At 46.8% G+C, this 16,567-nt stretch overlaps 1 protein-coding gene across 1 annotated transcript; it reads left to right on the top strand.

The window, feature by feature from the left end:
* The first annotated feature begins 2,715 nt into the window (after nucleotides 1–2,715).
* On the top strand, nucleotides 2,716–14,300 carry LOC100192869 (hypersensitive-induced reaction protein 4). Its single transcript, NM_001138058.1, is given in 5 exon segments — nucleotides 2,716–3,072; nucleotides 12,463–12,583; nucleotides 12,664–12,755; nucleotides 13,407–13,503; nucleotides 13,717–14,300. Coding segments are annotated over 5 exon segments (867 nt in total). The 5' UTR covers nucleotides 2,716–2,877; the 3' UTR covers nucleotides 14,079–14,300.
* The last annotated feature ends 2,267 nt before the right edge of the window (nucleotides 14,301–16,567 follow it).

Below are 16,567 nucleotides of genomic sequence, written 5' to 3'. Positions count from 1 at the left end.
GCCCATGAATGAACAAAGTGCAAATCTAGAGCAAAGGTATGTTTCTAAGTCTTAGTACATTGGTTTTGTGTACTAATATACTTGTCTAAGTATTAGAAACAGGAAGAAGAAGAAAAGAAGAGAGTTGGCTGTGTACAGCCAAGGGGCTGTTTCGGTCTGGGGCACCGGACTGTCCGGTGGTGCACCGGACAGTGTCCGGTGCGCCAGGCTGCCTCGGCCGAAGAGGTCGCTCTCGGGAATTTGCTGACGGCGTACGGCTAAAATTCACCGGACTGTCCGGTGAGCCAACGGTCGGCCGGGCCAATGGTCGGCCGCGCGATCTGCGCGGGACACGTGGCCGAGCCAACGGTCGGAAGGGGGCACCGGACTGTCCGGTGTGCACCGGACATGTCCAGTGCGCCAACGGCTCCCGCATCTGCAACGGTCGACTGCGCTGTGTAAGGAAGGAAATCGGGCACCGGACAGTGTCCGGTGTGCACCGGACTGTCCGGTGCGCCCGACGACAGAAGGCAAAGATGGCCTTCCAGATTTGTTCTCAACGGCTCCTAGCTGCCTTGGGGCTATAAAAGGGACCCCTAGGCGCATGGAGGAGGACACCAAGCAACCTAAGAGCATTCTTGATCATCCAAACTCATTCTTTGCGCATTCGTTTGTCATTCTAAGTGATTCGAGCTCCGTTCTAGTGAGAACTTTGAGATAGTCTCTTGAGCTCGATTCTTGGCCGTGTGTGTGCGCATTTTGCTGTGGATTTGTGTGTGTTGCTTCCCTCCCTTACTCCGTATTTCTTTGTGAATCTCAAGTGTAAGGGCGAGAGACTCCAAGTTGTGGAGATTCCTCGCAAACGGGAAATTGAAAGGAAAAGCATAACACTGTGGTATTCAAGTTGATCATTGGATCACTTGAGAGGAGTTGAGTGCAACTCTCGTCCGTTGGGACGCCACAACGTGGAGTAGGCAAGTTTTGTACTTGGCCGAACCACGGGATAAATCCCTGTGTCTTCTCTGTGTTGAACTCCGTGTGATTATCCTATTGTGCAAGATCTTCTCTCTAGCCACTTGGCATTAACTGTGCTAACACTTAATCAAAGTTTTGTGGCTTAAGTTTTGAAGTTTACAGGATCACCTATTCACCCCCCCTCTAGGTGCTCTCACATACCATGGAAACTTTTAGGTTGAAGTGTTTCCAATACTCTAAAAATACAATGATATTTAGAATACCATGATTTTGAAAACATAGTTTTTAGAAAAGCAACTAAACGTTTCATAAAATAAAATACTCTAGTATATTCCTTTAAACTATGGTATTGACTATAAGGCATTGTTTGAGAGCACATAGTTTTTAAGAAATCGGTTTTTATCTTTTAGCTAGAAAATGTTAGCTTCTTGTTTATAAGAAACTGATAATCTAATCTATATAAACTGGATCATAAATTAGTACTAGTCGGTTGCCCGTGCATTGCGACGGCTTACAACAATACCCACGTAAACTATACATGAAAAAAATTTCAAGATTTTTTATTGATTGTCTCCGCTCTCTGTATAATATATTTTTTGATTTGGCTAACTGATGTTATTGTTTACTCCATGCAAATATGTCTTGGTACAACACGGCCAATGAAGTGAGCGATTAGAAGAGAGTTCACAGCGATTGACTGAATGAACAGAGATTATAAAATGACATAATTCCATCATACATACACCAAATAAGAGAAAGTTTGTGAGATCAAGTTTCTAAAATAAGTCCCATGAAGTCAAACTTATAAAAAAGATAGATCAAAATATGGAGTGATTGCTAAAGTCAGGCATCAACAAAAACTGGATGCGCTCCATATAAATTATGCTACTTCGTAGCAATTACTAACGTTTAAAACCAACAAATAACCTTTCATTTTGCTGTTAGTGTGACAAATCATTGATGCTTCATCCAATTCAGCAACCTCAAACATCATGTAGTCCATTGCGCCAATGTGGTCTCAGAAACGACCTAATGCTTGCAAGAGCCAAGAACGTCGTGTCGTGCTTGGGCTGTAGTCTCGGCCCGTAGTGCTGGCCGGACCCGACACGATTATTTTTCTATTTTACAAAAAATGTATATACTTATATACAATTTATATTCAATATTAAAAACATCTTAGCGTGATGTTCTATTGGTTAGACAGTTTCACTTAGTGTCTCCCGCCCTTCTTCCATCAGGGCATGGGTTCAACCCCCTTCTTCCATCAGGGCATGGGTTCAACCCCACCTCCTGCACCGTTTTTTGACATTTTGCGCTGATTTAATTAAATGGATCGACGGGTTAACGGGCTGGCCCGACACAGTTAGCAGGCCGGCATGACGTGCCTGTGCCATAGTTGTGGCCGGCGTGCATCTAGCCCGTGTCGGACGTCGTTACGCTGGTTTAATTAAATAGATCGATGGGCTAACGAGCTGGCCCGACACAGTTAGCAGGCCGACATGACATGCCTGTGTCATAGTTGTGGCTCGTGTACATGTAGCCCGTGTCGGACGTTGTTTGACATCTATAAACGTGCAGCGGATTAATTTAAAATAGATGTGAGAGATTATTTGTAAAAAAATGACGCATGATGACCGTTGAAACTGGTGCTTTTAGTATAGTATAGATATAGATATTTAAAACCACCTTAATTTTTATAAAATAGTTTCTTAAAAACTGATGTTTCTAAAGAAAACCAACCCCCCCCCCCAGTTGCTCCTTCCACCGTTCCACGCGTCCACGGTCCACCCACACGCAAGGTCGCAGGTCGCAACCCGCGGGCGGAGGGTCAGGCACAGGACCGTTGCGTTGCTGCCGCCGCCGGCACGAGATCGAGGAGGGATCCCCCGCTCTCACGCCGCTCCAGGTCGAGGGCCGAGCGAGATGGTGAACACCTTCTTCCTCTTCTGCGGGTGCGTGGACCAGGCCAGCGTGGCGGTGGTGGAGAAGTGGGGCCGCTTCCTCCGCCTCGCCGACCCGGGCCTCCACTTCTTCAACCCCCTCGCCGGGGAGTGCGTCGCGGGCTCCCTCACCACACGCGTCCAGTCCCTCGACGTCCGCGTCGAGACCAAGACCAAGGTCCGTCTCGCGGGCGCTCTCGCCCCTCCCGCGCTCTATTAGGCTTACCTTTCTGGGTCGCGCATAGGCTGCGATCGCTTTCCAGACTTCCTAGCCGGCGATCGGTTTCCATACTTTCTAGCCGGATTGCCCGTGTTCCATTCTTGCGAATCTCGCTCGGTGACAGATTTTCAGTGCTCCTTGTGCTAGATTGCATCATGTTGGGATTGGGGATCTGTGTTTGGTCCAGGTTGTGTGCCTCCATTCATTCGTATAAGGGGATTGGAATTGCTTCATCGCGAATGGAGTAGTAGCAGTACCCTGTTCTCGCTGCACAGTGGCGCTAGGATTTTTTCATGAGGTATGTCATTAGAATTTTTTCATAAATAATTTAGCATAATCCATAATGGTTTGATATACAATTCATAATATAAAGATAAGAATAGCATATGAAACTATAGATTTAATATTTGAGTCTATAAGTGCATACATTACAATACAAATATAACATAAAGTAGTCCAAACATCAAGCATAAAGTACACTAAATAAACATGCATACCTATTTCAAAGTAAATTTCAATATTACTTGTTTGGCCTGCGCTTCCTTAGAGCAAAGAATGCCTCAATTATGTCTTCTTCCACTTCTTCGAAAATGTCACATTCAATATATGTGACTAGACAATCATCCAAGAGACTATCACACATCTTGTTTCTTTAATTTGGGTTTGATTATAGTCATTGTAGAGAATGCCCTTTCAACAATGGCTGTTGCCACTGGCAACATCAATACCAATTTGAGGAGCAAGTAAACCATATCAATATATCATACACTTTATCTCTCTTTGTTTCAACAAGCTTAACCGAGAGATCAACTAGATTGTTTATGCCTTTGTAGTTATAATCTTGTCTCATAACATCAATATAATTATCAAGTTGCAACTCAAGTTTCAGTAAATCAGTGTCTGAGATGTCATTAGGGTAGAATTCAGCAAGTCTACGTACCTTCTGTGCATTAAAAGTGGCAAATGAGTTTGATAGATCAAAGGTTATCATACATGAAATCAACTCCATATTGACCTCATTAAACCGACTCTCAAGCTCTTGGCTAATTCGATCAATAACCCCAATATATATTTCTCTTCTAAAATGATCATCATTTGTTTGGTTTTGAACAAACCGTGGTGACCTTCCATAAGGTATGCAATTATCCTCTATAGCAGGAACATTGACAACATGTTTGTTGCAAAACAAAGTGACCTTTTGAAGGAATTGATCCCAACCATCAAACCTTAATTGTTGCATTCTTCTTTCTGCCATTGTAATGAGTGAGATTGCATTAAGTATATCTTACTCCCTCCTCTGCAAACATTCTGACAATTCATTTGTATATCCAATAATAACGAACATTAGGTGTGCATCAAAAACAAAGTCAAATGACTCATGCTCCAACCATGAAATGTATCCTACACCAATCTCTTAATTGTTGTATCCTCTCCAAGTGTGATGAGCACATCACATATTATAGGATACATAGCAATGATGTTGCATACAATTTAGTAATGAGAGCCCCATCTAGTTTCACTAGGCCTAGGCAACCCCATCTCTTGATTTAATCCACTGCCACTTTCAACATGACCACTTTCAATATGACCACATTCCAGTGCTTTTATGATACTCTCAAGCCTAGCAGTTCGTAGCATTCCATGACACTTATAAGAAACACCAACAATATTCAACAAGAGAGAAACTTGATAAAAAAACTAGACACAATCATTGTTTCCCTTGGCCACAACAAGAACTAGTTGGAGTCGATGTACAAAACAATGAATATAATAAACAGAAGGTGATTCTTGCAAGATCAATGTTTTCAACCCTTTAATATCTCCTTTCATGTTGGCCCATTATAACCTTGACCATGGATTCTTGTCATACTTAACAAGTAGAGTCTCAATTGCAATCTTAAGTGATGAAGTTTCATTAAGAGCTAGTTGTTCTTTATGTGATACATCGGTACATCACTAGGCTCATGCGCTAAAATAGCAAAGGGCTATTTACCAAGTTCAATTATTTTCTTTCTAGTTTCCATGGCACAACAATGAATAATCCATGCTTGAATCATTGGGCTAGTTAAAGTGCAGTTATCTATAGTATTGTTCAACACGACCTTGTTCACCTCTTCACTATTACTATCAAGAAATTTCAAAAGCTCAATGAAATTGTCCCTATTGCTAGACTCTTTGCTTTCATCATGTCCACGGAATGCCAACCCTTGATGGAAAAGATACCTCAAACATCTAATTGAATAAGTAAGTCTTATCTTATACAAACGAAGGTCCTCATCACTCATTTCTCAATTTGGTTACCAATTGATGTATTAGGATTCATATAGCCAATGTATTTCTCTTGAGCTGTCTTGTGTGCCAAAGAACCCGCATGTTTCAAAATGATTTGCGTCCTATATTCCAATTTCTCCATCCACTCGCAGTAAATGCATCAGTGCCCTTGCCCTTACTTTTCTTATTTTTGAATAAATAGCACACAAAACAAAAGACATCATGATTCTTGATACTATATTCAACCCAAGGAAAATTATGGAACCACACAAAATTAAAGTTGCGACCTCTATTTCAAATTTTTCTTTTTGGAAATTCATGTGCATATGGTTGCAAAGGACCTTTCAGAATATATACTCGAATTGCATCCTGATCATAAACATGATAACTTGAGATGGGTTGTCTTTCACCTGGATCATGTGGAAGATGATTGATATCATAAACCGGTGGGGCTCATGATTGCGATGGTGGCGGTGGTGGTGAAGGAGGCATAGGATTTTGATTTTCTTCGATCACTCTTCCTTCCTCTTGCTCATTACTAGGTTGCCCTTGAGTTACTATTGAAGCTGAAGAAGGATATGACGAGGAGGTAGCAAGCTTCTTTGCTTCATGTTTTCGAAAAAGCGAAGCAATATCTCCACCTCTCTTCACGTTCAATCACTATAATGTACAAGTAACTTTTCTCGAACACGCAGGAGATCTGCGTATCATTCCATTAATAGATAGAAGAAGGTACAACACAACACACACACGACACAACAAGACACACAAGACGCAACACAGCCACCACACACAACCATTCTGAACAAGACTATCCCCCCGGGTCAAGCATAAACACAAGAGTTGATAGCAAGTTCAACCCTTTAGCCCCGACACTACACCACATCCTGAGCTCATCGCCAGCGAGGGTGAGAGTACTCGCTAGGCTCGGCGACCTCCCATTGAACACACAGTCATTGCGATGACGCCAAAGGCTCCAAGCGCCAAGAATAACTAGAGAATTGAAGCCTGATTGGAGATCACGGGGAATCTTCTCCACAGCCCTGCTCCACCAGTCTTTGAGGCTGCAAAGAGCATTGTCTGGTGAAAGATTAGGCAACCTAGACCTGCGCAACAAGAGGTACCAGAACTGTCTTGCAAAGACGCAAGAGATGAGAAGATGTTGTATTGTTTCCTCTTCCTGGTCACAAAGGGGACACACACTGGGGTGGGGTAGTCCTCTTTTAGCAAGACGGTCTGCGGTTCAGCATCTGTTGTGCATGGCAAGCCAAAGGAAGAAACTGCACTTTGAAGGTGCCCAAGACTCCCAAACGCGCTCAAAGGCTCCAAAAGAAGTGGATCCTAGGAATAGCATATCATAAGCCGACTTTGAAGAATATTGGCCTGTCGGGGAAAATTTCCAGATATGATTGTCTGGCACTCCATCACTAAGGGAGAAATCTGCAATGACTTCACTAAGAGTTAAAAAATCAGAGAGGACAACCCAAGTGATGGTGCCTCTCAGGTCCCGGATCCAAGCCATCTCCACGATACCTTCTGCCACCGTTCTATTATTGGCAATCCTAGTCGGGACGAGGGCGAAAATATGAGGAGATAGATCCTCAATCCTCTGCCCCATCAACCATCTGTCCCTCCAAAACAAGGTGTTACGACCATCACCTACTTCTGTAATCAAAGCTGTAGAGAGGATAGATTTCAGAATGCTGGAACTCTGGAGAGGTAAATCAGCCCAAGACTTCGAGGGGTCTGTTTTTTCCAACCACAACCATCTAACCCGAAGGGCCCAATTCAGCTTTTCTAAATCTGAGATGCCAAGCCCACCAAGCTCCTTTGAGCGTGTCACTTTGCCCCAAGCAACTAAGCAGTGGCCACCGAGCACATCCTTTCGACCTTTCCAAAGAAAGCCACGTCTAATCTTGTCATATAACTGTTGCCGTGAGTACATGCTGCACTTGGATAGCTCTGCCAGCTCGAGTTATCAAGTCGGCCCTCCAATTAGGTAAGAGGTCCGCAAGCCTATCAATTAATGGCTGCAGTTGCTCCTTGCTTAACTTCCCGAGAGAGAGGTAGCCCGAGATATTTGAGAGGAAGTGTTTCAACTTTGCAAGGAAAAATTTGGGTTACCATTTCCATGTCCACCGGAGAGCAGTGAATTGGAGCCACACTGCTTTTTTGTACGTTGGTTTTTAGCCCCGAGGCATCCCCAAACAACTCCAATATCATGGTTACCAAGTGCAGGTCACTAGCAGTCGGTTTCAAGAATATCACCACATCATCAGCATAGAGCGATATTCGGTGCTGAATGGAATGAGTTGAAAGGGGTTGGAGCAGACCCTCATCAGCAGCTTTAACAATTAGGCCATTGAGAACATCCATAACGATAATGAAAAGAAGAGGGGATAGTGAGTCCCCCTGCCGCAGGCCCCTCTTGTGTTGGATGTATTCCCCAGGCACTCCATTAAGCATAATTTGGGTAGAGGAGGTCATAAGCAGCCCACTGATCACATCTCTCCAAATGGGGCCGAATCCAACCTTTTCCAATACTTCAAGTAAGAAGGACCAAGATACCGAATCAAAGGCCTTGGATATGTCCAGCTTGAGAAGAATTCTAGGCTGTTTTTGAGCATGCAGCAATCTTGCAGTCTGCTGAACTAACATGAAGTTGTCTTGGATGAATCGGCCCTTGATAAACACATTTTGGTTCCTAGAAATCAGCTTGTCCATATAGCCACTCAGTCTGTTTGCCATGATCTTCGTGATTAACTTTGCGAAGCTGTGGATCAAGCTAATAGGCCGAAAGTCCATGGCAAGGATGGCATCCTCTTTCTTAGGTAAAAGAGTGATGAAGGCTGTGTTGAGGTATCTGAAGTTCCAGAAGTCCTTGTTCCAGACAGCCAGGATAGCAGCCATAATGTCTTTTTTGATGATTGACCAGCAGGCCTTATAGAAACGACCTGTGAACCCATCAGGCCCCGGGGCTTTGTCCGGAGGAAGCTGTTTGATGGTATTCCACACCTCCTCCTCCGAGATTGGCTGCTCGAGCCCCTGAAGGTCAATGTGCTGCAGTCCTAAGGTGTCAAGGTTGACAGTTCTGGACCTTTGCTGCGCTGTACCAATTAGATCTGAATAGAAGGACCGAAGCACCTCTGCCTTATCGCTATGACTGGTCACTAGCTGCTCCCCGTCTTGAATTTTGGCTATGAAATTTTTTCTTTTCCGATGACGAGACCAAGAGTGAAAGAGCTTTGTATTAGCATCACCATCTTTGAGCCAGGCAATTCTTGATCTAGTCCTAGCCACCGAGCGGATTAAGGAGGCAAGAGCCAGAGAGCATTTCTTCAAGCGCCTAAGCAGCCATGTCTCCAAAACATTAAGAATTCTGCTCTCTTTTGCCACTTCCAGCTGCAGCAATAATTCTCTAGCAAGCCCAAGTTGCAGTTTGAAGTTTCCAACCTTTTTGTCACTCCAACATTGCAGTCCTTTTGTTGTCGCCTTGAATTTTAGGGAAAGGGTCTTGAGGGGACAAGAAGACTGCTGAACAGAACCCCAGTCATTAGTTACCGCTTCCAAAAAACCCTCAAATCTGGGCCAAAAGGATTCAAAATGAAATCTCCGTTTCCCAGTGTAGTTGTCCTTCAATCCCAACAGGAGAGGACAGTGGTCTGAATCCTCTGAAGCTGAGCTTTGCAGCAGATAATTGGGGAATTTTTCCTCCCAATCTGAAGAACAGAAGACCCGGTCCAGCCTGACTTGTACATTATTAGCGCCAGACCATGTATATTTCCAGCCTAAAAGGTCAATATCTTTGATGCTTAAATCATCGATGCACCTTCTGAACCTCCCCATCATGGCCCGATTGATATTTAGGTTGTTTTTGTCTTCGTCTCTGAAATTGAGATTAAAATCACCCCCTAGGAGCCAAGGCCCGGTGCAAGCAGCTCTGATCGCTCTCAGCTCATGGATAAAGGCAATTTTTCTGTCATGTCCTTGTGGTCCATACACGCAGGTAAGCCACCAAGCCTCGCCGTCAGCAGGGTTGAATTTGACTGAAACACTGAAGGAGTCCACACAAGAAGCAACGATTCTCCCCAATTTTGCTCTCCAAGTGATCAGCACCCCATCACTGGCCCCAACCGAGGGGAGGCAAACGAAATTATTGTCAAAATCAGCGCCTAACATTGACAAAACTGTGCGACGATCACAATCAACCAACTTTGTTTCTTGTAAACAGACAACATCCACTCTTAATGAGTCAACCAAACTCCTTACAGCATCTTGTCTTGCGGCGGAGTTGAGACCGCGGACATTCCAGAACAAGATTAGGGAAGGGTCCATAGGGAAACAGTGGTAATAAAAGGCGACCGTGGGCTGCAATCAGCAGACCAGAGTGGCTGTCCTAGGGGGAACAACCTCACCTTTGTCATCCTACATCGCCCATCCAAAGAGAGCAGCGAGAGCCTCCACCTGGGCACGAGACAAGGGTGCTTGGAAGAGCTTCGTATATGCATCAAGATTTTGTTGGCTGAAATGTTCACTATCCGGCTCCGCGAGGATGGACTTCATTATTTTCTTTCTTGCTTTGGGAATATGCTGAACTTGCTCCACTCCCAACCACGCAACGCGCCGACTCCGGCGAATCGCGTTCGGAGGGGAAGTGGGTTGCCTTCGTCGTCGTCCTCCTTTCACTGTCTTTGGAAGTGGAAGAACGGCGCCAACAACTTTGGAAACTCGACGAAGAAAATCCTGCTGTCCTGACGACCCTTGGGACTCCTCATGCGGGGGCGGCCCATGTGGTAGGGGCGACGCGGCCACCCCAGCAGCTGGGGCAGGAGGCAAGGCGCCCAGGTTGCTCCCTGCCCCCCGGTCACCAGATGAGCAAGAGGGAAGTGGGGCGCCCTCAGGGGTCTTCGGAGCGCGTCGCTGTCGTCTGAAGAACGCGATGGGCGGATTCCTGAACTTTGCTTGTTTTGCAGTGGCCTTCATCATCAATCTGCGTCTCCCTCCGGAGGAAGGGCAAAGGCTGGAAACGGCCATCGGGGTCTTTGGAATTACTTCAGCTTCTTTGCAGCCCTCCTCGCGCCGCAGCAGCACATCCCCTGCCACCAGACACTGATCCCCGTCCGGCACAGGGGTCGAAGGACTCCCTACGCTGCTGCATGCCACTGCATCAATCAGAGCACAAGGCTGGCTGCTGCGAGCCTTTGTATCAATCAGAACCCAAGGCTGGCTCAATTCCCTGGGGGAATCCGAGCGCCTCAAGGGTCCCAATTTGTCATGTACCGGCCGCCGTTGAGGGTGGGTCTTGTTGCCAGGATCGTCAGTGATTGCAGCACGTTGAGTAGGTGGAGGGTTGTCGTCACCACATCTTCTCCGTGAAGGGGGTGTCGGGTTTGTCCTAACCGTCACCTCCATCCGGCGGCTATGGAGCGCCAGGCATGAGACTCTAATCAGCAGGAACCCAACGAATTTGCACCGGGTACACCAGGGCCTTCTTCCCTTCAGCAGCTGAAGCTTGGTCTGGTTCAGTGATCCAGAGGTATTTCTTAGATGGAATACGTTCAGGATCACAACACCAGGCAAGGCATCGAAAGACTTCCAGACTCCTGACTTCCAGCGTGTCGGGCATAACCTGGGATATGCACGCATGGGGATGTTCACATGAGCCAGCAAGCAAAAATTCCCCAATCCTCTCGTCTCCGCGACGAAGATGTACAAGTAACTTGATAGAGAACAACATAAAAATTATTTGATTTATAATGAACTTGAGATTTACATAAAAAATTATTCTAAAATCCATGGTTTCAAAGGCGTCGTCTAGCGCCTAGGCGTCCAGGCGGCCAAAAAGTCTAGACGTCCCCGTCGCCTAGCCAAGAGTCGGCAAGAGGGGGGGGGGGAAGAAGCCTAGCAGAGACTTTTGGTAGCGGGATCGGCGGCGCAGAACTCAGGGGAGTGCCGAGCTCGGGGGAGTGGCGGCGCAGAACTCGGGGGAGTGTCGAGCTCGGGGGAGCGACAGCGCAGAACTCGGGGGAGTGCCGAGCTCGGGGGAGCGGCAACGCTGAGACTTGGGGGAGCGCCGCCGAGCTTGGGGGAGGAGCAGCGATGCATGGTTGTGGACGAGCGGCGACAGTGAGATGGGAGCAACCCTAATCTCTTCTACCCCTTCTTTTTTTTCTTTCTCCCTTTTTCTTTTTCTTCCTCATATATGTTGTTGTTCTGTCTTTTCTTTAATTGGTAAGGCGTCGCCTCGCTCGCCTTAGTAAGCGCCTAGGCGTCGCCTAGGCGTCCAGGCGGTGGCCCAACGCCTTGTCTCGCCTTACCGCCTTAAGAACTATGCTAAAATCACTAAACATCACTAATCAAAATAGCAAAGAAGAAATATGTTTACTAGAAATTTACCTTCTTGGCAGACGGCAGCGGCGGGTGGCCTGGTGCGGTGCTGAGTTGCTGACTGCTGGCGGTGGGCAATGGCGCACCGCGTGTGCTGCACTGCTGCCGTGCTGCGCTCTCCAGTCTCCCCTGTGGCCCCGCCAGGCATCAGGCCGTCAGGGCATCAGCCACCGGGGCGATCAGGCAGCGGGAGCTAGGAGCCCAAACGACGTGATCCTTTTGTTTTGGTGCTGTTCCAACTTCCAAGCCTGCAAGGCTGCAAGTCGAGCTGCAACACTGCACCTGCTTTTTTTTTGATAGCTACTGCGGATTGGTGGTCCGGTGGGCCCGCCCATAGGGTATGCCACGGCCCACCCGGACCACCCTTTAGCTACGCCACCGTTGCTGCATATTAGTGCGTGGCTGTCGGATACCGGAAGAACATTGCTGATCGCATTATCCAACAAGTGGACCTTACATGTTCTACGTAGTATAAACTAGTGTAGCCATCTTTTTTCTTTTTGCTCGGTTTGCAAGTATGGCCTTTACAACACTATTTGCATCTGCCCTTGCCCACCACCACCACCACCATGTGCCTGTCGGAATCTGTCTCTAGTTCCTCTGTAATAATGAAGTGAAACACCCTTTGCCCATGCTACTCATTGCTTGTTTTCTTGTTGAAACAGTTAACGATATCATTTTTCTCTGCAGGATAATGTCTTCGTCCAACTGATCTGCACAATCCAGTACCGTGTTGTCAAGGAAAATGCAGATGATGCTTTCTATGAGTTGCAGAATCCCCAGCAGCAAATCCAGGCCTACGTCTTTGATGGTGAATTATTAGCACCGAGCTTTCTTGGTTTTGCACGGCTTATGAGTATAACCTGACACTTGAATTTTTATGAGAAATAGTTGTTCGGGCCATAGTGCCGAGAATGAATCTGGACGATCTCTTTGAGCAGAAGAACGATGTGGCCAAAGCTGTATTGGAGGAGCTTGAAAAGGTATTTCTAAAGCCTTTTTTTACTGGTAGGGGATTGGCTCGATATCATTGGTTCTGCTTGTAACTGCAGTGACACATCTGGTCATTCTCTTGGTGATAATTTCAAGTACTTGACCATTGCGCCTGTACTCTGCTTCTGATTAGCAATCTGTCTAGTGATTACTGTAGCGGTTGCTTTGTTTTTCTAGCTTGCCCAACGTGTATCCTTACAGCTCGGTTTAGTACATCCGGAACTAGTTGTTTTGTAGCATGTGGGCCTTTTTATTTCCAGTATAGTTTTTAACATGTGTATTAAAAGGAGCACAGTTTCGTGATACTATTTGATGAACTTGGTTGTGTGACAAGTACTTAATGGTTTATACTTTATAGACAAACAACATGCTTATTTGTTTTGACACCGTATTTGTTTCTGATGGAATCAGATTCTTGTCTGGTTGATATTTACCCTATGTTCGCTTCCACTGCTATTGTTTAGGATTGTCCTCAGCGCATACATAGTTTCCTCTGTACTATTGGCAATGTTTAGTAGTCTGAGCCTATGTCATCTCTCGAGAGAATAATCCACTGTTCTACCTTTTCTTGTATTGCCCTGCAACATATGGCTGCTCTATGTCTTTCCTGGCAAATTCAATAAACTCTTGCTGTTGTCCAGGTGATGGCAGATTATGGTTACAGCATTGAGCACATTCTCATGGTTGATATCATCCCTGACGCTGCTGTTCGTAAGGCAATGAACGACATAAATGCAGGTATTATGCCATTTCTGTACATGTGAGAACTGCCTCCAGGTTATACAGCTTGTGAAATGTTTACTGAACTCTGCCGTGTTCTTGTTAAGTTCAAAGTTTCTGGTGGTTTTAAATGCTATCTGCTGTAGAAATGCTTCCTCTTTTTCCTACATCCAGTATGTATCATTCTCTGTCGTATGCATCTGCGCTCACTTAAGTGATCAACTCCTACAGCCCAAAGGCTTCAACTGGCAAGTGTTTACAAGGGAGAAGCAGAGAAGATCCTTATGGTGAAGAAAGCGGAGGCAGAAGCAGAGGCGAAATATCTTTCTGGTGTCGGTATCGCTAAACAGCGGCAGGCGATAACCGACGGCCTTAGAGAGAACATCCTGAACTTCTCACACTCGGTGTCGGGCACCAGCGCGAAGGAGGTCATGGACCTGATCATGGTCACGCAGTACTTCGACACCATCAAGGAGCTCGGGGACGGCTCCAAGAACACCACGATCTTCATACCCCACGGACCAGGCCACGTGAAGGACATCAGCGAGCAGATCCGCGACGGCATGATGCAGGCCTCAAGCAGCAACGTGTAAATCACCGACTCTCTGCACGATTGGAGACGGCTCGGCTCAGGATGAGGCCTGGAGTACCATGTTCATAGTGTTAGGTTGTTGTTAGTGGTAAATAATGAGTGCTGGGGCTTTTGGCGAGTCTTGAGTTACATGCGGTTGTACAACTAGTGTGGTTTGTTTTATATATAAAAATGTATATTTACATGGTTCTGCTCCTGGAATTTTGACTTTTTATGGTTTGGACATTAAGCGATGGTCTGATCGTCTCACCATCACAAGCCGCGACATAGACGGCATCACAATCCTCGTGTCACCATCACGAGCCGCGACATAGACGGCATCACAAACCTTCCCGTCACCTCCAGCAGGACCTGGCCAGGTGGGGTCACACGGTGTTCACGCTTCAACCGGGGCGCTGGGGAACATAGTTACCTTTCGGCGCGTTCCGCTCCTTCAGCTTCATGTCAGGATCATGGCGAGGTTTACTCTTAGGCCCGGTTTGTTTCGTTGGAATTGAATTCTATTTTAATAATTATAATTTAAACAAAACTAATTAAATTTATATATTCATATATGTAATATATTTTATATAAGAGATAGTTATATAGTACATTTATATTATAGCGAAGCAATTAGAAGAGTGCGCTATAAGTTGTACATCAGAAAAATAGCATGTAAATCTATAGAATCAATTTTCATCTCTCACCCCATAAATTTGATATAGACTTATATGATAACTTTGGAAAGTGGTGGAATGTCACATTCTAAAAAAATAGTCTATTCCATTAGGGCTTGTTCGTTTGTGCCGGATTGGTGGGTCGGAACGATTCCTAACCGGATTGCTTCTCTAATTTATATAAACTTTGATTAGCTGGAACGATTCCGGGTGCAATCCGATAGAAACGAACAAGGCCTTAATAAGATTCAAATTCCTCGAAATGAAAGGAAACAAACGGGACCTTACAATAGTTTCTTTTTTGAACTCACTGTAGGGTGATCCCTACCGTATTCTCTTTTTTTTATTATCTGACATTCAAATCATATTTTTACAATTTTACGCAAAAGATAAATGTTCAAGTTTCGAATCGAGAGTCATAGAGGGCCGGTCACAATTTATTTGAGTTTGTAGCATGAGGAGCATCTCTTTCTTGAAGGCCTCTTTGCAGCTTGAAGTTGAAGTTGTGGGTGAAATCAGTGGCGGAGCACCCGTTATGGCCAACTATGGCTAGAGCCATACCTAAAAATCATGTTTGGTGTAGTGGTAAGCTCATATGCTTGTAATCAACATGTTTCAGGTTTGAGTCTTATGTGTTGCATCCAGTTTTTCTATTTTTTTGCCCTTCTCCAGTCATACCTCATTATTGTTTTATCCTCCGCCACTAGGTGAAATGTTTTCGAAGAACCACCCGTTCCTGCATTTACAAATACACCACACCATAACAATAACAATTTCTAGCCCCCAAGGTCTACTCGATGACACTTGGCAAAGATATACCTATGCTGTCGGTGTTTCGAAACCCGGGGGGGGGTCCCTGAACCGACTAGTGAATTGTCGCCGCGTGCCCCAGCCCAGATGGGTCGACGCGAGGCGGAACGCGAAGGGGGGAAAGGAAGCAGCCGGAGGGAGGCAGGCGTGAGAGAGCGGATCCCGCGACCTTCGTGTTAGCCCCGCGCCTGAGTCGGGTGCGCTTGCAGTAGGGGGATACAAGCGTCCACGCGGGAGTGGGAGCGAGCGGCCTTGCGCGAGCGCCATCCCGTCCTTCTCCGCGCGGGCCAACCCTCTGTAAGAGGGCCCTGGTCCTTCATTTTATAGTCGTAAGGAGAGGATCCAGGTGTACAATGGGGAGTGTAGCAATGTGCTAACGTGTCTAGCGGTGGGGAGCTAGCGCCCTAAGTACATGCCATCGTGGCAGCCGGAGAGGTTTTGGCACCCGGTTCGTGTGGTGTCGTGGCCGTCGGAGGAGCGCTAGAGCCTGGCGGAAGGACAGCTGTCGGGGCTGTCGAGTCCTTGCTGACGTCCTCTTGCTTCCGTAAGGGGGCCGAGAGCTGCCGTCATCACAGAGCGTGCGGGGCGCCATCATTGCCTATCTGGCGGAACGAGCCAGATGGGACACCGGTCTTGTTCCCCGTAGCCTGAGTCAGCTCGGGGTAGGGTAATGATGGCGCCTCCTGTCGACGTGGTCGGTCCGCGCCCTAGGTTGGGCGATGTGGAGGCTCCTCCGAGGTCGAGGTCGAGTCTGTCTTCCGTGGCCGTGGTCGAGTCCGAGCCCCTGGGTCGGGCGAGGCGGAGACCATCGGCTGAGGCCAGGGCTGAGTCCGAGCCCTGGGGTCGGGCGAAGCGGAGTCCGTCGTCTCCTGGGGCTGAGCCCAAGTCCGAGCCCTGGGGTCGGGCGAGGCGGAGTTCATCGTCTTTCGGGGTTGAGCCCATATCCGAGCCCTAGGTCGGCGGAGCGGAGTTCGCCGTCTTCCGGGGCTGAGCCCATGTCCGAGCCCTGGGTCAGGCGGAGCGG

Source organism: Zea mays, chromosome 6 (assembly GCF_902167145.1).
Source record: "Zea mays cultivar B73 chromosome 6, Zm-B73-REFERENCE-NAM-5.0, whole genome shotgun sequence".
In the NCBI taxonomy this organism is placed as follows: Eukaryota; Viridiplantae; Streptophyta; class Magnoliopsida; order Poales; family Poaceae; genus Zea; species Zea mays.
Note: the sequence above shows the minus strand (reverse complement) of the source record. Positions and strands in the feature narration are given on the sequence as shown.